The following is a 20231-nucleotide window of genomic DNA, read 5'->3' as shown; positions in this document are numbered from 1 at the left end:
TTTAGCTTATTTTGTCCAATTTTAAAACATTTTAAATCATCATCAGGAACCCTTGTCTGCCTAGTGGGCCCGAGACTCCCAGTTTGAGAACCATTGATCTAGACATTTAATTCCCTTTCTATTAATGGCATGGATATTTTTTGTATACATGGTTTGTATATATTACACATACACAGTTTCTTATACCAAATGAAAGCAAATGTGGTAAAAGTTAGGATGGTCCCAGTCCCCCCTACACTACACTCACGCATGTATGTGTGAATATTTCCTTCTATCCATATCTGTAGTGATGAAAATCTCTGATAAGATTTGAAGTGCTCGTGTCAAAGGTCCTGGTGCTCAGAGGAAGTCCAAGTGATGGGGACAATTTCCACTGTCATCATTCATTGTGCAAACAGGGACAGCGAGACACTGCACCATAATGAAAGCTGGAGACACTGCAGGCAAGCAGCTTGATTAAATGACATCACCACGACATCCATTCACAGGTCAGTGCACACAAAATGACGAGTGACCAAACAAATTAGCTGAGCTTGAGCAAGGTTTCTGTGGCAAATGGCCTGTATGAGTGTGTGAAGGGATTCACCACTATTGACAGGTGCCACTTAACAGCAGAATGTGCCTCCATCCAGATTAAAGGTTTTCTGGCATGCCACATCAAAACATCATTGACAATATAATTGACAATTATCCCTCAAGTCATTGGAGGTCACAAGAATATGGCTTGGAAGCAGATGTCAATTTGCAATTGGCTAGAAAGCTTCAGCACCTCTGACTGGCTTCTGAAGATGATTTTACATATTGTTTTAGTTCTGCACAGTAAAGACTCTTTCTCTTCACTTTTAAAACAAAATATTTAGCAATGAGATTAACATGAAAAGATGCTTAAAGTAGCTTTAAGTGATGAAAAAAGCTGTTGTTTCTCTGATGTTTGGATGTTCAGGTGTGCGTCACTCAGAGCGGTTATGAACAACCATGTTGACAGACTAAATATTTATTTAGGTCCCTCCCCAACGTATTCAAACACCCTCAATCGCTCAAAGTCAAAGGCATAAGCCTCAACACAAGCAATGTTGGCAAGTGACCAAGCAACTAAACAGAAGCGCTCACTGTCACAATGGCTCCTGAACTCCCAGCATGCACTGCAACAGCAGAAGTGTGTGTGGATTAGATAAAGCAGCGAGACACTCCAATCCAAGACACAAGGGCCACCCAGCTAAGAGAGCATATGAAAAAGCACTGCATACAGCCCACAAGTTCACAAAAACCCCTGCTAACTCATATGGGTTTGACTAAACAAACAATGTGACAGAAGCAGTATGAAAATGGTCAGATTCTTAACAGGATTTAACTTGAAACATATGAAACATGCACTGTGTCCGCACTGTGGATTTCAATCCTTATGGTTTTGATGTCTGATGAAAATGGTTCCTTTCATTCTGACAAATAGAGTATCTGTCTCATAGAGATTCATTTAGGGGTACTGACGCTGACAAAGGGCATTATGCAGACAACAGAGATGTGATTGAGGGTAGAAATAAAGCATTCAGACTCTATTTACATGAAAGTCAAGAGTGCACTAAACCCACGAGATTCTCACTTTCCAGTTACAACAGTAACAGAAAAATGTCTCATCAGCAAAGCAATTGTGCCATATTGACTCAAAACATATTTGCATTCGAGATTGTCATGAACTATGTTGAAATATTGATTAATATCAAATTAATTGTATGTCCACTATGTTCCTTAAACTGTTGTTTGTCTATATTTAACATGTCTGATTACTAAATATCTTGTTGTGTGATAAAATGCTCAATTAAACATTGTGACTCAATGGCCCATTAACAACCTCAAGCAAACAATCCTGAAATAAAATAGAAAATGAACACAGCTTCTCCATAGTATTCAATAACAGGCGTACAAGTGAGTGGTCTCACTGCTAGCTGTTGAGTGATTCAATATAATACTTTAATAAGCACAAAAGAAAAAAAAGATCATACATAAAACAGTGCAGATGTGCGTGTTTATGAGCAGAATATCCCTCAGGCTGAACTGACAGCAGCTCTCCTCACAAAGCTATTTGAGGGACTGAACTTTCAACACCTCCAATAAACAGTGAGCTGGCAGCACTCATGCACAGAATTATGGGTCATACTGAGAGCAGGGCCTCTATTCGATAGCTCCAGACTAATGGTTTATGCATATGCATGTGCATCTTCATTGGAGCGGTATAGCTGGAGTCATCCTCTCTGTCCTGCCTGAGCTGAAAATTCCCCTCTGGCTGTGTTTACCATGAACAAATTATGTTTTGATATTCACACACACGCTGGCATCGACCTGCCAATCAGAGCCCTTATCCCCTCTAGTCTTTTCAGAAACTAGTTCATCTGTGAGGCTGCCAATTAAACAGCACAATGAAAGATTGGAGGCCCTCCCAGAAGTGATGCAGGAGTTGCCACATACACATAGAGCCAGTAAAACCACTTAGAATTAAATGACACTGCATGGAGGTCTCAGATGTGATGTGTTGTCATTCAGAAGGATAAACCCACAAAGCTGTAAGTGAAAACTGCAGTATTAAAGATTACAAATGGGAAAGTTTCTGTTGTTGGTCATTATGCAGTGCTGGAGCCACTCATATTAAAGATGACTGGATTCATGTATGACTTTATAACCACTATGACCTACAGTAGTTCCTGTCAACAATGTTGTTGAACTGTTGAATGGTTCTTCACAATATGTTTAATGTCAATGGGAAATTGCTTTCACAACCAATTTAAATAATAATGATAATAATAATAATAATAATAATAATAATAATAATAAAAGCATATTCCTTGAACTCACCTTGAAAAATACTTTATCCACAGGCTTTGATTGACAAGATTTGAGATGCTAAACCGCCTATAACAGCAGCCTAACACAAGGAGTAAATAGAGTACAGCAGTGTTGATGTATTTTTGTAGGCCATCCTTTAAGTTTGCATCACCCTGGTTCCCTCAACAAAAGCATTAGTATTTCTTCCATTGGCTTTTGGATTATTGCAGAAAATAAGCTGTGATCAACAAAACTTTATGATTCTTACACATTCATCAAGATAAATCTTAACAAATGAAAACTTTCATAAATTTTTGAAGCCTAAATACATTCACTAGAATTAAAAAGCTAACGTAGGATATAAACAAACTACTCTACAGTCACGACTTCAATGTCACCACCATTAAGGTTCTGACAGACAAAAAAAAAAAAAAAAAAAATCCTTGAAGGTATGAGTTAGAATAGTTTGCAAGAGTGCGATTATCAAGTCAAGTCATCTTTATTTATATAGCGCTTTTACAATAGATAACTGGTAAATAATTTGGCTGTACAGCAGCTCTTAAAGAAAATTCAGTATTGTAGTGAACAGCACATTCCTGGGCCCAGTTTACGGCCGGGTCCCTCTCTGTCCGTAACAGCGGACAAAGGTTTGCTACATTTTGATTGGATCTTGGTGGCCTAACACAAACAAACTGATTAGCCATCAGATAAAGATATAAGGACAACATCCAGACCTCTCTTAGAGGGCAAGAAGAAAACCTCTTGTACCAAGCCTGGAAAGGACAGGACTTCTCATTGGTTCACAGGCAGTTTCTGCCCTTCACCCATCTAGAGACTACTTCCTAAGGTTGGCCACAGACCCGCCATAAAAATTCCTTGGGACCGTAGCAGAAATGGGTGAAACAAAGAGAGATCACAAAGATCCATCCAAATCCATTCAAAACTATGTTTGAAAACCTTAGAACTGATGCAGACTACATATCCATTTCATACTTATTCACAGAAATAAGTATTCTCAGTGACAGCCATTTGTAATGTAACATCTGATACAAATACAGCTGTTAATGTACAATTGAATGACAGTGCAATCTTTTTCCATCATGTTTAGTCTCTATTTGTTTAGAATATTGCCAAAGGTATTCTGGTGGTGGTTTGGAAAGTGAGAAATGCATTGGTAAACTTTAAAGACACTGTAAAGACTTCCAACTTTGTGCTTTATGCAAATGAGTTCCACAGGTGAGAGAAGGGTGGGCCACCCAGTGTGTGTCCCCTCTGATGCCAGCAGCCAATCACAGCACTCGAATGGAGAAGCGCCAAAATGCAATCTCCTCCTCATCGGAAAGGGATAAAGGTACCCTTTCAACAGACACTCCTTGTTCTGAGTCTGCCCTTCAAACAGGGAAAGACATAACAGATATTGTTCTGAGTCCCGGCTTGCGAAGCTGAGACACAACAGATACACCATTCTGAGTCTGCCCGTCAAAGGGGAAAGACACAACAGATACACCGTTCTGAGTCTGTCCTGCACGGGGACAGACATTAACAGACACAACACCGTTCTGAGCCTCTGGTCCATCCAGAGAGACAACAACAGATCCCATGATCTGAGTCTACAGCTTATGAGGCAGCAACAGAGACGACCACGTTCTAAGCCTCCAGCTTGTGAGGAAAGAGACATTCAACCACGTGGAACGTAAATATCACTTAACCAAACCTTTTTCCAGAGACCTTGGCATTGTTGTATATTATCAGTATATCATTTCCTAATTCTCATTAGATGTAAAATAGCTGAAGTTAGTTAATGTCAAATAATCTCTCGTTTATTTGTTTGGTGCATAATAAGGTTCTTAACCTTATTATTTTCAGAGAAACAGTTTATCTTTCCATAAGATAACGTAACTCTTCCATAGCCACACCCAACTTAATCACTTGTATTCTATGTATCTTATGCACTTTATTCCTTTATCATTTATGGTATTCATTTAGTAGATGTGTTAGTTATTCTGGTTTATCTTTTTGTTAATAACATTTATTTTATTACACTTGTGTCTTCCTTGTGCTGATAATACAGAAGAGGCTCTACAAGTTAGCAATTTCACCAATCTTTCAGATAAATGAGCTGACCATTAATTCTAAATGAATGAAAGCCCCTGTTGGGAGTGTTCTCATACTGCCAAGGTAAAAGACCTTGACTAGTCCCCTGGACTAGGAAAAGGGGGGAAGTGGTCATCTGATGTACTCATAACCACACCTTAAGAGACGTGTGATCCAAAATCACAATGTCAGCAGTGACATGAGTACCAATCCCTATTTTACTTTGCGTCCTTGGATGGACAAAGTAAAAATCACTACAGTATTGATTCATTCCGTTCTAAAAATCAATAATTAGTTAATTTATCTATATATCAGCACTGGAGAAAACAGTGATGTCATTGTCCAGCTCAGTTCTGTTTGCATACAATGGTGTCAATGCAGGCAGATCAAAAACATTGTTGAATATCAAGTGTCCCCAACTAAGAAAGCCAAAGGCAACAGCGGCAAGGAACCTAAACTCCAACAGGTGACATCAGATGACAAACAGGTGATAAAAATGGAGAAAAAAACCTTGTGAGTCGGGGGGCCAGTTCTCCTCTGGCCAACAGCGAACAGTGCGTGATTATGATTCAGGCAGCGTTACAGGTCATAAGTCCGATTGGGATTGCAACAGTCAAAATATATCAACACAACGAGGCTATGAAAGCAACTAGTAAGTAGATGAGTTTACCCGTTTCGTGTGATGAAGTTTAATGTCCCTGACTGCCTCTGTAGCCCCATTTAGATACTTGTTAGCAAGCCTTTTTAAGACAAAAAAGCTTAAAAAAAAATCACACGGGTATTAGTGATGTTTTTACGCTTTAGAATGAAACGTGAAAATATATTGTACTTGTGTTAACCACAGAGCTTGTTTTAAGCATTTACCCAAAGACCCATTAAAAAAAAAAAAAAAAAAAAAAAAAAAAATTGATTTCAGGACAATGGAACCAGAATTGCAACATGCTTACCTACTTCTGGGTTTTGGCCAACAAAAATACATCATCCATGCAGCACTCTATAAATATTTGACTATTGGGTTACTTTATTTTCGACACCTATGTTACCTAAAATCAAAAAAGTTTTTCGATTTATTTTAGAGTAAGTTGCGACACTGTAAGAAAGGTTAGTAAGACTGATGAATAATAATAATAAAAAAAATTGCATTAAGACAGAAAATGGATTGAATTTTGATTTCTTATTGACTTAATTGCATTTTGAAGTAAGAACAAACATGAGAAGAGGTTGTTTTTTAGTGTCTCAAAACAATCCAGAGTCCCTGAAGAAAAAGCACTCTTGTTTTGATGGCCGTCCCCACGCTCAGAAAGACACACGCTGCTTCTTTCCCAAGCATTTCCATGGTGTCGAGGTTACTGTAGTCTCTTCTCATCTGGCCTGTTAACGTTCTCTAAGGAGGCAGAAGTTCCTCCAGGGAGTGTTGTGAGAGCGCTCATGCCGAGCACACACAAGGAGTGTTGACTACATCCCAGTGGACTGGCGTCAGCTCCGCTAAAGCTTCAGTCTACACTGAAACGCGCCCAGGGATCCCTGCTTACTTAAGGTTTTGCATGTCCTGTCATTCTGCACACTCATGTAGACAGAGCTGACTCCAAAATGCCTGCACAAATCGCTCAGCTGTCTCAGTGCGGCTCCTCTGTAGACACAGCCCGTAATAAGACCGCAGAGTGGGAGATTTCAGAAGGAACACTAGGCTGGGAATCTGTGTGGTGCCGATGGGGTTTAACGCTACAGCTGACTCGACATACAAGTTCATTTGAGATGTTTTGACAAAGCCTCTGTTGCAGAAATGTTTGAAGAACGCATAAACAACATATAACAAAACTATTAATGTGGTGAGGAACTGTCAGCATCATGCATCTGTATATTGTACACTAGACCATAAAGACATATAGGCATTGGTACAGTTTGAGGACATATGTAAATGAACAAGAAAAATGAATATGTAGGATTGCTTATAAGGGTTTGGCATAATGTTTACAGTCAGTGTATTTTATTCCCATAATATGAGCACAAAGTACATATGGTTTCTTTAATATCAACAGCCTTTTAACACTTCATCCTGTCAACACGAGTATTACATTTTCAATTAATCTGACACTTAAGAACACAGATGATAACACACAATATGCAACACAGTATTCTGACTGAGGTCATAAACACATTGTAGCTTCACAAGAGCACAAAATAAAGTGAATGACCTCCTCATGCCAGAATCCCTGAGAAAACATTCCAGAAATACAACCCAGGAGACAGAGGAGAGTGTGTGGAGTCTCATTTATTAGACATGCTTTATGCTGGGAACAAAGATGGGAAGAGTCTGTTGCTTTTAGCCCAAAGCCAACAGTGAGACACCTGGCCTGAAAATGAATGACTGCTGGGACTGAAAATGAACAGAGAGCCAAAGATGCTTTCAAGCTGTCCTTGTACATAGGCAAAGAGGCTTTGAGTTCTACAAACAACAACAAACAACAAAAAAAAGATTTTCTAAAACATCACAAAAGTTGCTGTCACTTGAAAGCAAAAAAAGGTTTCAGTCTTTAAAAGTAACTTTAAAATTGGAGTCTTTAATTAGCAGTAGAAAAAAAAATATCCCTAATCATCCAGCATCATTTACCTTTACTTAACCTTAAAACACAAGACATTAGTATTTGACCACTGGTTTGAGTCCTTGGGTCACTGCACACTCTATAAGGCCTTATCCGACACATCAAGAATAATTTTGTGTCAGTGCAGCTCAATCACAAAAATCATGATTATGGCAGCCAGAGCAAATCCCAAAGAGAGCAGCTTGAGTCCATCACCGTCAAATCTCCATGGCCATCCCAAGATCGCAGAGGATGCTTCAGAGGAACAGATGTCATTCTGATGGGCCTTCTTTAGGTCCTGTAAAAGAAAAGAGAATTAAAGACAAATACCAGACAGAGCTAAACAGTGGTGAAGTGAAATAGCTCAGTGTTATGGGTCATTCATATCTGTTACTGTACAAGTGAGCGATGGGTTAGTGACTTTTGATACCTTTTGCAAGGGGACCTTCCTAAAACATGTTAAAGCCCATCTCTGGGTCTGTGCTCATACAAGATTTCAATAGCTTTAAGCTGTACTTTTATGTTTCTTTATTCCACTACTGAAAGCCACGAAAAGCACCTGCTCTTAGTGACAATCATGGGTGGTGGTTCAACAGAAATAAAGACCCATTAAATGCTGAAATGATATTCAACATCATCACCTGCACTAATCGCAACTCAAAAGAAAAATATTATTACTATGACAACAACAGAGGAACTCATGGAACTTTATGGTTTTATGCATCAACGGTGTTAAATCATCACAATCGCTGGAGCACGAGAATGCTTGGATGGAAACTGACCGTGTGATGTGATGTGATATGAGTGAATGTGTGCGGTCCAGATGTCATCCATCTACATCACTCTGACAGGATGGTGATAGAGGGCAGTTGCACTAGAAAATGGCAAGAGATTTAAGCACAACTTCACACCAGAGGACACATCAGAGACTCAAAGGCTAAAATGGTTGTAAGTGGAAGTCGTGTCCTCTCTAATGTGTTGGCACATTAAAGGTTCATCTATAATGGACACAGTAATGGGCTGATGTCTCCCATCAGGACAGGCCTGACAGCTCACCCAATAATGTGTGTTCATTTCTGTACCCCTGATATTAAATACAGAGCCTCAATCTGAATGGTCATTTTGTGATTTTATATCTCAGGCAATAGCCAACTGTTTGTAATGCAGATTGTAATGTGAGCTCAATGCCCATTGCATTTCTGTGGTTTTAGGAAAGTGTAGGTGGTGATCTTTTGGGCAGATGGGACATAATGAAAAGTGATGGTCCTGGGCCGCCATCTTTAGCATCTCTGGGCCATTAAAGACCATTACAAAGAGCATATATTAGTTTTTACATGTGTAAATGGCCTTCTCACATAGCCTAGAGGAAGTCTATCTGAGAGGCCACACTCTTAAAATTAAAAGTTCCAAAAGGGTTTTTTTGCAGTGATGCCATAAAAGAACATTTTTTGGTTACACAAGGAACCTTTTCATGAACAGTTCTTTAAAGAACTATTACTTCTTAGTGTAAAGAACTTATTTAAAAAAAAAAAAAAAAAAAAAAAATCCATTATAAAGAACCTTTGGTGCAATGAAAAGGTTATATTGAAGTTTAAGGTTTTTCATGGAACCATCGAGCACATTTACATGCACACCTATAAAATCAGCTTATTGAAATAACCCATTGTCCCAGTTTACATGCAAACCAGTAACCCAGCAATGCAACTAAACTGCGTTTACAAGACTTTAAGTCTTAATAAAATCTCGACGTCACTACTACCGCAACATCAAAATGTAATCATTTGTGTATCTGAGTCTGAGCATTCCATTTGTTATGTCTGTTGTGATGTCAAATAAAGCCTTACAAACTGAACAGTGTTCCAACATGTCAGCTTCATATATTATCAGTTAAAGATACAGCATTTTGACTGTGGTATTTCTGCATGAGATGAGACGATTTATTTATTTATTTATTTATTTATTTTTTAATAATTTCTTGGGTCAAGAAAGAGTCTGAGTTTGTAATATATTTCCACCTCCCCTACAGCGAAATGTTCGTTCTGTCTGGATGAGCTTAAAGCCACAGTAATGGCTTTACATATCATACATGCACACTTCAATAAGCCATCAGAACGCAGGTCTCCCAGAATGCTGGGAGACATCGGGGTAAGTGGCAAAAATCTAAAAATCAAGAATCTGTGTCGATTGGTTTATGCCACCTAACATTACAGTAAGCTTCCAATTGTTAACATTAGTTAACTACATTACTTAACAGGAGCTGTAAAAATGACAATTCAAACAACTTTACAGTTCAAATAATACAGATTTTTACAAAAACAATGTTTTATAAAATTAGATACCTTAAATTTCCGTCTTTAATCCATTTTTTAAGAAAAGGGATGGGTCAGAATTGTAAATGATTATATTTATATTCATTTAAATAAAAACATTTACATATATAAAGCAATATTTTTAAATTAATATATCAATATTTTATCCTATTTTTCGAATTCACATTACCACCTTTTCAATCCACCAGTTGAATAAAAATGCAGTTTTACTCTCTGACAGTAGATGGCACTTATGGATGGCAGAAATATAGTGATTGCATGTATGATATAAACAACATAAAGAAAACATTGTCAAAACACATGGCATTAATGTATGGCAATGTGTAATGTGTGGTATTCATTGATTGTGAACTGCTCTGAAAACACAAGCCTGTAGAATCCACAACAGTGCCGCGTTCTTACTTTGAAGCATACGGCGCTCACATTTAATTAAATCCATGACTTTTGAAGTTTAATAATCACATTACGCCATATTACGATTCCTGTTTTTCCTCTTGAAATGATAATTAAGACTTTCTTTATTATCATTTAAGATGTTTAAGACTTTTTATGGGCTTAAATTTCATAGAACTGAATTTAAGACTTTTTACGAAACCACTGGGACCTTGTATGGTGGGCCTTTCAGTGGCATCAGTGCATTCACTTCTGACTCCAATATGACCGTAACATGCTCAGAACTTTTTTTTTTTTTTTTTTGTGGCTACAGTAGAAGATATAACCTGCTCTACTAACATGATACAGCAGCTGAAAGCTCTTTAAAAGCACACTGAAAACAGCCCGTCTACAAAACGTACTCGGTTACGTACGTAACCTCGGTTCCCTGAGATACGGGAACGAGTACTGCGTATGGGAAAAAGCTCCTTTTTCCTCCTTGCTGAAGCCTTTTTCAATAGCGCAGTGAAACTGCACGTCTATTGGCTCAAAGGAATGGAACTCTTTGAACCAATGATGGCGCGGCGTAGTTGCGCGAGCCAATGGCGAAACAGCGCGCCAACAAGCCCGCCAAAACGGGCGTGGCTTATGGCTATATAAGCCGGTGTTTTCGCCATGGATTCAGTTTAACTCGACTGAAGCGACGATACTGAGCCGCAGTGTTGGGGCACGGCATAATACGCAGTACTCGTTCCCGTATCTCAGGGAACCGAGGTTACGTACGTAACCAAGTACATTCCCTTTCGATACTCTCACTCATACTGCGTATGGGGAACGAATTCAATCACGCCGTGCCGCGACAGGGAACGACAAAACATAACGTGGGCGCCAGGGGGGCCCAGAGGATATGTGAGGGGCTAAAGCCGTCGAACCCTAGATGTACAGGGGCTGGAAGGGCGTGATGACGGTGCTCAGAGAGGCCGTCTTTTCACACCGAAAGGACCCGAGCATGTAAGGTCGGGATGTCCAAATTGTAAAATCTGACAAAAGTGGACGGCGAGGACCAGCCAGCCGCCTCACAGATGTCTTTGAGAGAAACGCAACTAGACCATGCCCAGGATGAGGCCATGCCTCTAGTGGAGTGGGCTCTTACTCTTATGGGGCAGTCCAGGCCCATAGAGGAGTAGCATAGAGCAATTGCGTCGACTATCCAACGCGAGAGGCGTTGCTTAGAGACCGGAGACCCTTTGGTGCGGCCGCCAAAGCAGATGAAGAGCTGGTCTGACTGCCTGAACGGCTGAGACCGCTCAACATAGATCCTCAATGCCCTGACGGGGCAGAGTAAATGTACCTCTCCCTCGTCCGTGGAAGGAGGTAGCGCTGAGAGGGAAATAACCTGTGCTCTGAACGGGGTTGAGAGCACCTTGGGGACATAGCCATGTCTGGGTTTTAGAACGACCTTAGAGTCATTGGGCCCGAACTCAAGGCATGCAGGGCTCACAGAGAGGGCCTGCAGGTCGCCGATGCGCTTAACTGATGCTAGCGTGAGTAGCAGAGTGGTTTTGAGCGTTAAGGGCCGAAGGTCAGCTGACTGCATTGGCTCAAAGGGCGGACCCTTGAGGGCTGCAAGGACAGTGGAAAGGTCCCAAGAGGGAACGGTAAGTGGTCTAGGGGGGTTAAGACGCCTAGCACCTCTTAGGAAACGGACAATAAGGCCGTTTCTGCCCACCGTCCGGCCAGCAATAGGGGCGTGGAACGCTCCAATGGCTGCAACGTAGACCTTGAGCGTGGAAGGGGTGAAACCACTATCCAGCCGCTCCTGGAAGAAAGACAGTATCTGGGATATGTCACTCTCCAGAGGGTCGACGCTGCGCGTTGAGCACCAGTCAACGAAGACCGACCATTTCTGGGCGTAGAGACGTCTGGTGGATGGAGCTCTAGCCTGAGAAATGGTGTGCAAAATGTTCCCGGGGAGGCTTATCGGCTCCCATCGAGGGACCATAGGTGCAGAGCCCACAGTTGGGGCTGGGGGTGCCAGATCGTCCCGTTCACCTGAGAGAGGAGGTCCCTTCTCAGGGGGATTGGCAATGGGTCTCTTGTGGAGAGCCTGAACAGCTCTGAGGACCAGGTTTGGGTCCTCCAGAGTGGGGCCACCAGTAGGACTCTGTGTTTGTCTTCCCTGATTCGTCTGATCACGTAAGGGATCATTGCGATCGGGGGAAAAGCGTAAAGGAGGAGCCTGGGCCAGGCTTGGGCCAGGGCATCCGTCTCTTTCGAGAAGAAGGTCGGGCAGTGAGAGCTGTCTTCTGAGGCGAAGAGGTCGACCTCTGCCTTCCCGAAGATTTCCCATATCTTCCGTACCGTTTGGGGGTGGAGCATCCACTCGTCTGAGGGGACATTGCTCCGTGACAGCATGTCTGCCCCAAGGTTTGATTTGCCAGGTATGTGCGTCGCTCTGAGTGACCGCAGCCTGGGCGCTGCCCATTCGAGGAGGCGCTTTGTTAGGGCACAAAGGCGTCTGGACGAAAGGCCTCCCTGGTGGTTTATATAAGACACGACCGTCATGCTGTCCGACTGGACCAGGACGTGGTGTCCTTTCAGGAATGTCTGGAACGTGGCCAGGGCATGTTCTACTGCCAGCATCTCGAGGCAGTTGATGTGCAGATGGCTCAGCTCGTGGGTCCACGAGCCGAAGGCCGGTCTGCCCTCGAAAACGGCTCCCCAACCCACGTTGGAGGCATCCGTTGAGAGCACCTTCCTTCTTGATACCGCCTGAAGGGGGACTCCACGCTTGAACCAGCTGGGGTTCGTCCAAGGTCTCAGAGCTGTAACACAGGCCTGATTGACCTTGATTAAGAAGCGGCCGTGCCGCCAAGCATGAAGTGGAACCCTGAGTTTCAGCCAGTGTTGCAGAGGCTGCATACGTAGGAGGCCGAGCTGCAGTACCGGGGAGGCGGAAGCCATCAGCCCTAGCATCCTCTGGAAAGTCTTCAGAGGGTAACGGGCGTTGTTCCTGACTGATGCCGAGAGCTTCTGAATCGTCAGAGCGCGCTCTGGGGAGACTACAGCCCGACTACAGAGTCGAAGACTGCGCCCAGGAACGTGATACGTTGGCTGGGGAGCAGTGAGCTCTTGGCAAAGTTGACCCTGAGTCCCAGGCACTGAAGGTGGCTGAGGAGCACGGATCTGTGGTGTTCTAGCTCGGTACGAGAATGGGCCAGTACGAGCCAGTCGTCGAGGTAATTCAAAACTCGGATCCCCATCTTTCTTAGAGGGAGAAGCGCCGAGTCCATGCACTTGGTAAATGTGCGGGGAGCTAGAGACAGCCCGAAGGGCAGGACCTTGTATTGATAGGCCACACCCTCGAAGGCGAATCTCAAGAATCGCCTGTGGCGGGGGGCTATCTGGACGTGAAAGTACGCATCTTTCAGGTCCAGCGAGAAGAACCAGTCCCCTGGGCGGATCTGCGCGAGGATCTGCTTCAACGTTAACATTCTGAACTTCCGTTTCATGAGGGAGAGGTTCAGAAGTCTGAAGTCTAAGATGGGTCTGAGACCGCCATCTTTCTTGGGGACAACAAAGTAGCGGCTCGCTCTCTGCGGGGGGAACGATTTCTATGGCTCCCTTCTGTAACAGAGACGTCATTTCTATGCGGAGGACATGAGCGTCGTCCGCTTTGACTGAAGTGGTGACCACACCGCTGAAGCGCGGTGGCCTTCGGGTGAACTGCAGGGAGTAGCCGCTGGATATAGTCCCGATGACCCACTGTGACACTCCGGGGATGGCTTGCCAGGCCTCGACCCGTGTGACCAGGGGCTGAATAGCGTCCGGTGACAGACCGCTGTGCAGGGGTCTTTGCACCGTCGTTATAAGATGAGGAAATTTGCTCTCTTTTTGGTAATTTAAAAATACTGGGTTCGCCATTAGAACGGCGTGTAACGTCTGGATGGATCCGTTCAGAGTCAATAAACTTTGGAGTTTTCAGAACGCTTTTAACCTGATGAACTTTGTTTGTTAATCACTAACTCGGCTCCGGACTCCTGACTTTCGGCAGGTTTGTGGACCTGTGAGGGTAAACAGAAAAACTGCAACTTCCTCACTTCGGTGACTTCAAAAGGAGCACCCCCCCCCAGAGACTGACCAGATCCACATTCCAACACCCCACACACACAGGGACACACAAAAACACACACACAGACACATACAGAAACACACAATCATACATTTTTAACTGTATATGTGAACTACCACTATGCTGGAATATATACATGATATATTTTAGAGCCTATACATGTTTCCTAGTGTTTAAATGAGTGTATTTGTGCTAGTGTGCATTTTAATAGGGGAATTCTGTCTGTAAACCATAACTTCTTGTCTATGCCTTTCTGATCTGTCGAGTTTGATCTCTCCGTAAAGCTCCGGACACGAGCTATTCACTGAGATATGTCACACAGCTGACAAATGCATTTTTCTATGTGTTTGATGATACTGTGAAGAACGCACTCCATTTCGAAATCTGATCTGATAATCATAAATCATGCAGATTAAGTCGTGAGGCCAAACAAAGGGAAAGCTTTCCCGCCAACTTTGCACCCATGTTATTGGCTACCCCACCTCAAGGAGGTGTGTCGGCTTATCTGTCATAAAAGCAAAGACGCACAATTTCTGGTGTTCTCTCCCGATTGTCTCACGAGCATCTCGTGCACGTTTTTCCGGGACATCTCCGGTGACCACGCGCTGCCATCGCGCTCAGCTTCGGGACCGCCATCTTCCAGCGAAACTCACTCTCAAGTCCTCAGTTCAAACCTTCCCGCGGAACGGAAGAAGCCAACGAACTGCTCCAGCGCTAAACTGAAATTCGACACGCCCAACCAATGCAAGTATACTGCCGTTTTCTCAATCTTAGATGATGAAACTGATTTCCGCGCTGGCCTCAAGGACTGTTTTGTAAGTTTGCTACTTGCCTTCTCTCTTTCCTTCTCTACTTCCACTCTTGTATATATATGTGTATACTTCTGTATATATTTCAGACGTATAATCTCTGTAGACATAGCTGCATATATTAAACACTTAATTCATGCTCGATTGTTCTGTTCGTTCTTTCAACTGAAGACCAAGTCACTTTAACGTTTTTTGATCGCTTTACGCTAATAGCAAGTTATTTTCATGGCAAGAGAATAACTCCGTTTATAATATTCTGTGAGGGACTTAGTTTGCTGGACAAACGAACAGTTTCTCTAAATAATTATTAAACCAGAACTAATCATATATGTAATTGATTATAATTCGTTGTAATTGATTCACAATATATATTTAATTCCCTGTTGGGTCGATATATGAATCATAATTTATTCATAACCTTATGAATTATTATATTCATATTTCATCCATAAATTGATTAATAACTGTACGAACCGCTACATTCGTTACAGGCGGTTTGTGTGGGCGCAGTCGTTGTGGGCCCAGGGCACATAACCTGATGAATTCCAGCACCCGGAGCTAAGCGAGGTGGCAGGGAATGCAAGCGAGAGAGCTTTTGGGGCGGTCCGGCCGTGGCGAGACCTGACCCCATCCTCTTTCTTCCTGCTGGATCAGGAAGACGCCGGAGGCGTTGGGTCCAGCACTATCTTAGGGCGGGGACCCTGGCGTCTCGGGAGCGTGGAGCGTTTCGCAGGGCGGGCCCGCAGGCGTTGCTCCTTAGGTGGCGCTGCTTGTGATGCGGAAGGGGCAGGCTTGCTCTGAGGCTGGGTCGGCGCAGGTTTGGACCGACTTACAGCGGATGAAGAGCTGGAGCGCTTTGGCAAGAAATGTCGCATTGCCTGGGACGATTTCTGCACGGCTGAGAAGCGCTCGGTGAACCCTTCCACGGCTGACCCGAAGAGACCTGAGGGCGAGACAGGGGCATCCAAGAAGGCCATCTTGTCTGCGTCTTAGATCTCCGTGAGGTTAAGCCAGAGATGGCGCTCCAACACAACCAAGTTGGCCATGGTCCTTCCTATGGCCTGGGCCGTGGTCTTCGTGGCGCGCAGGGCCAGGTCAGTGGGGGAGCTCTCTCACAAGAGAGGGAGAGGTCGGCGGGCGCTGGGCCGGCGTAAGCTCTCCCAACTCCGAGCGCTGAACTCCTCTGCCTCGCTGTCTCTTCCTTGCCGGCTCGCGGGAGGAAGAAGACGGGAAGGCGCGGGAGGAAGAAGACTGTAAGGCGCGGGAGGCGGAGCCGCTTTCCGTGAAGAAAGCGATCCGAGCGCGGAGAGAAGTGAGACTCATGCACTCGCAGTGCGGGCATGAAGTCTCGGTGAGCGCGGCGTCTGCGTGGGGCTTGCCCAGACATCCGACGCACTCACCATGGCCGTCGTCGTCCTGCAGAGGGGCTCTGCAGGTGCCACAGGCGTGGCGCGGCATACTGAGACGCCGCCGCTGTGAAAACGGCGCTTGGGGGGGCTCTTTTAGAGCGGTATAGACCGCGGAAGGATGCTCTGAACAGCGGCGGAAAACCGCGTTGAGGCGCTGTGAAGCGCTCGCCGGATGGCAGCAGGAGACTCGCTGAAAGCGAAACCGGAAGCTCGCGGCGGGCGGCGAGAGCAGCGCTCTGGGCGGCAGTCTGCGGCGGCGCCGGCGGGAGCAGGCGGCGGAATTCAGCTGTCCTCTGTGGGGCCTCTTCAACGGCGGAGAGAGCTCATTCCAGCGGGGAAAGGCGATCATCAGGATCCAGTGAAGCGTAGATCGTGGCTGAAGGAGAGAGAACTGAATCCATGGCGAAAACACCGGCTTATATAGCCATAAGCCACGGCCGTTTTGGCGGGCTTGCTGGCGCGCTGTTTCTCCATTGGCTCACGCGACTATGCCGCGCCATCATTGGTTCAAAGAGTTCCATTCCTTTGAGCCAATAGACGTGCAGTTTCACTGCGCTATTGAAAAAGGCTTCAGCAAGGAGGAAAAAGGAGCTTTTCCCCATACGCAGTATGAGTAAGAGTATTGAAAGGGAACCAGAATTGCTATTCAATTTCCTTTTTAATTTCCTATTGTATTGGATATATCCCATTATAAGACGAAAAAGAACAAGTAAACAGTTCTGCTATGACTCTCATCAGAAGAAAAGCAAAGGAAAAGCAAACTCATTGTGAAAATTTTCCCTTGGGTGTGTGTGTTGAGTCTGCATTCCCACTTCAGAAGGCCTAGAACAGAACCCTGGGGATCTCCAGTGATGAATAATATAATCCAAGAGACTTCTGCTCTAAAGAATGTCTGAAGTCAACATGAGGTTAGACTTGAGTAATGTAAAACACCTCTGAGTCTCTGACTGCACTACGGGAGAGCGCAGAGGAACTGGTTGGAGTGTATTAAAACTTTCAACTGTGTGGGGAATGCCTTTGTACTGAGCGGATATTCAATGCAATTACTTGCCACCCATCCAATCCCAGGCAGGATGCCTGTTATGAATGTGGGTGCAGTATTACTGGATAATATCTCCTTAGCAATGGAGATGTGAGTTTCAGTTATCTGCTGATGCAGCATTACATATATTTCAGGCCATGCATAGAAACCCTTCCTCAAATCCTCAGCCTCTTCCTCTTTCATCAAATTATCTGCTCATAGCTGACAGGGAGGCTCATAAGGAGACTATTATAAAATCCTATTCCCTTGTCAAATAGGAGCATTGGCTGATAAGATGGCTGATCCCATCAGCTTTTTTTTTTTTCTTTTTTCTCTTTTCTGATGGAGTTTGGATTCCTTGCCACTGTCGCCTCTGGCTTGCTCAGTTGGGGACTCCTACTATTCAACAATATTACTGATCTGCCTAGTGTTATCAAAAGTACCGACTCTAATACCAAGTCGGTACTGACATTTTAAAAATGTGACGGTTTGAGCGCTGTTGAGCAGATTCGTAAACACCTGATTGGCCATTGTGTTCATGCGCTCAATATATATGCAGTGTTGGGGAGTAGTTAACTACATGTAGCGATGCTACTAGTTTAACTACATTTTTCAGTAGCTTGTCAGTAGTTCAGCTATTTTTAAATAGTGTGTAGCTTTTCCAGTAGTTAACTACTTTTTCCAGCAAGTAGCGCGACCAAAAGCTACAAGCTACATTCCGCTTTGTGTTCTGACGAGCCTGCAATGCATTGAAGCAGCACAGCGTCTTACTAGATCACGAATGCTGTCCGCCATCTATTGTTATATCACGCATCTTGCGGCTTTACAGTTCACCAAGAAGAGATCGTCTGATGATTATGTAAAGGACGGGAGTGGGTTTGCACTTCACACAAATCGATTAGTAGGCTAAAGGTTACGCTTAATTTATAAACATGATTAAAAACCTGTCTGTGTCGAAGACTTCAAGCACATACAGGTGAATAATAGCCTTTTTAAATTGATTGTCCTGCTTTATTGCAGTCTATATCAAATGTACGCAAACTATTTTATTACATTGGTGACCCGCCATAGTCTAATCTGTCCCGCTACAGTTTTATAATGAACCTAAGATCACTAACGCGGTGTTTTGCGTCATTGCATTGGCAAAGCATCCATCAATTGAACAGAAAACAAAATCGCGATATAGCTTAGTTCGCTTATCACACGGCAAAGGCTGATCTAATAAACAAAGGTTGCGCGGGTTTCAGAAAGAATCTTCACGCAAGAAGTACATGATTCGCGTCTCAAAGCTTCATCACTGCATGTGCTGTGAGTTTAAACCAAGCGGCAACCTCCCCCAGTTTCTCGTGAAGCCAATACGGAAGTAACTTAAACTGCGATTCATCGACTGGCCGCTAGGGACAGGCTGCAAAAGGGAGCAGAATCTCATTGACCACAATGTTAAAACAGCCAAGTTTACAGCAGAAAAAAACATGTTTACACTCTGGTTCACATTGTGTTGTGGTTTATACTGCTAATTTTGTCCTTCATGACAACTCTGAGGGGGGTGAATTTTTTTATAACTCATCCGTTTAAATTATATTAAGCCTTAAAGTTCTGCATAATTAAGGGCGTGGTCACTTGAGTGACAGGTGGATCGGCGCTGCTGTCTGTGAGCCGTCATGTTACCTCAGCTAATTCTAGCCGCTGAATTTGGCATCTCAGCCGTGTTTGTGCCTTTTTTCTGGATTATTTTACACAATGTATGGCTTGCTGCATACTCGAGACAGATGTCAGTCTGTGTACATGTGCTCGCATGCGGAACACACGTTGTTGGATCGTCGTGGCATTGGCTAAAAGCTTTGTTCCTGAGATTTACTACAATGACAATACCAGGAGGATATACAACTCTGACAGCACTGCTTGTATATTATAACTAAAACTGCTGCACTATTTTGAAAAATTATACTTTGGACACATGCTCATTAGTTTGAGAGAACATTTGAGAGTTATACAGATATCTGGTACCTATATATGTACGTATAGAGTTTTACATTATAAACGATGTTTTATGTTTTGAAATGGACATTTTACCCAAGTGCAACGGATTGGATTCATCTCGCGATCTCTATTTCATTAAAGGTATGAAGTCCAAGTTGATTTTTTTGTGTTATTTACACACCCCACACAAATTAATTAGCCTACTAGTGTTAAAGCATCTATAACGTTATCTTAAAAAGCACCGTAGATTGACAGTAAACCTTTAGTACTTTCTAATGATATTGTTATCTTTATTAATATTTTAGATAGTATCTAAGATAGATATGCTAGGCGGGCGTGGTTTCAGCAACAAGTCGCATGGGCTCCAACTACGTCCCGCCTCTTTGCCCATTTTCAGTTATCCGTGAGTGACGTGCGGTCACGTGCAGCTAAGATGGCCGCGGCCTCATTTTTGCGTCAAAACTGCTGTTCAGAACTCTATGGGTGACGTCACGGACACTACGTTCATATTTTTTACAGTCTATGGTTTAAACCTAGATTTTTTCTGTGTATCCAATTTAAGTTGCATGTATTTTGTTCTTGCATGGGTGCAGGTACAGTTCCAGAATCAAATCAATGAGGGTGCTCCTGAAATTAGTCAGGATGCTATGTAAAGTGCAGATGTAATGTGTAAGCAACCGTTAGC

The 20231-nt window shown here is 43.5% G+C and overlaps 1 protein-coding gene across 2 annotated transcripts in view; it reads right to left on the bottom strand.

Annotated features, from left to right (window-relative positions):
• Window positions 1-7165: 7165 nt before the first annotated feature.
• Window positions 7166-20231, bottom strand: part of cdkal1 (CDK5 regulatory subunit associated protein 1-like 1) — a 491748-nt gene continuing 478682 nt past the window's right edge. The window contains exons 15-16 of one of the 2 annotated variants that reach the window (XM_048183562.1): window positions 8276-8367; window positions 7658-7791 (exon numbers count right to left, since the gene is read on the bottom strand). In XM_048183562.1, the coding sequence (XP_048039519.1) occupies window positions 8320-8367 (48 nt within the window). In that variant the 3' untranslated portion in view covers window positions 7658-7791; window positions 8276-8319. Of the gene's footprint in view, window positions 7792-8275; window positions 8368-20231 lie in introns of both variants that reach the window. The other variant, XM_048183561.1, reaches the window with a different exon arrangement.

Source organism: Megalobrama amblycephala, linkage group LG3 (genome assembly GCF_018812025.1).
Source record: "Megalobrama amblycephala isolate DHTTF-2021 linkage group LG3, ASM1881202v1, whole genome shotgun sequence".
Taxonomy (NCBI): Eukaryota; Metazoa; Chordata; class Actinopteri; order Cypriniformes; family Xenocyprididae; genus Megalobrama; species Megalobrama amblycephala.
Note: the sequence above shows the minus strand (reverse complement) of the source record. Positions and strands in the feature narration are given on the sequence as shown.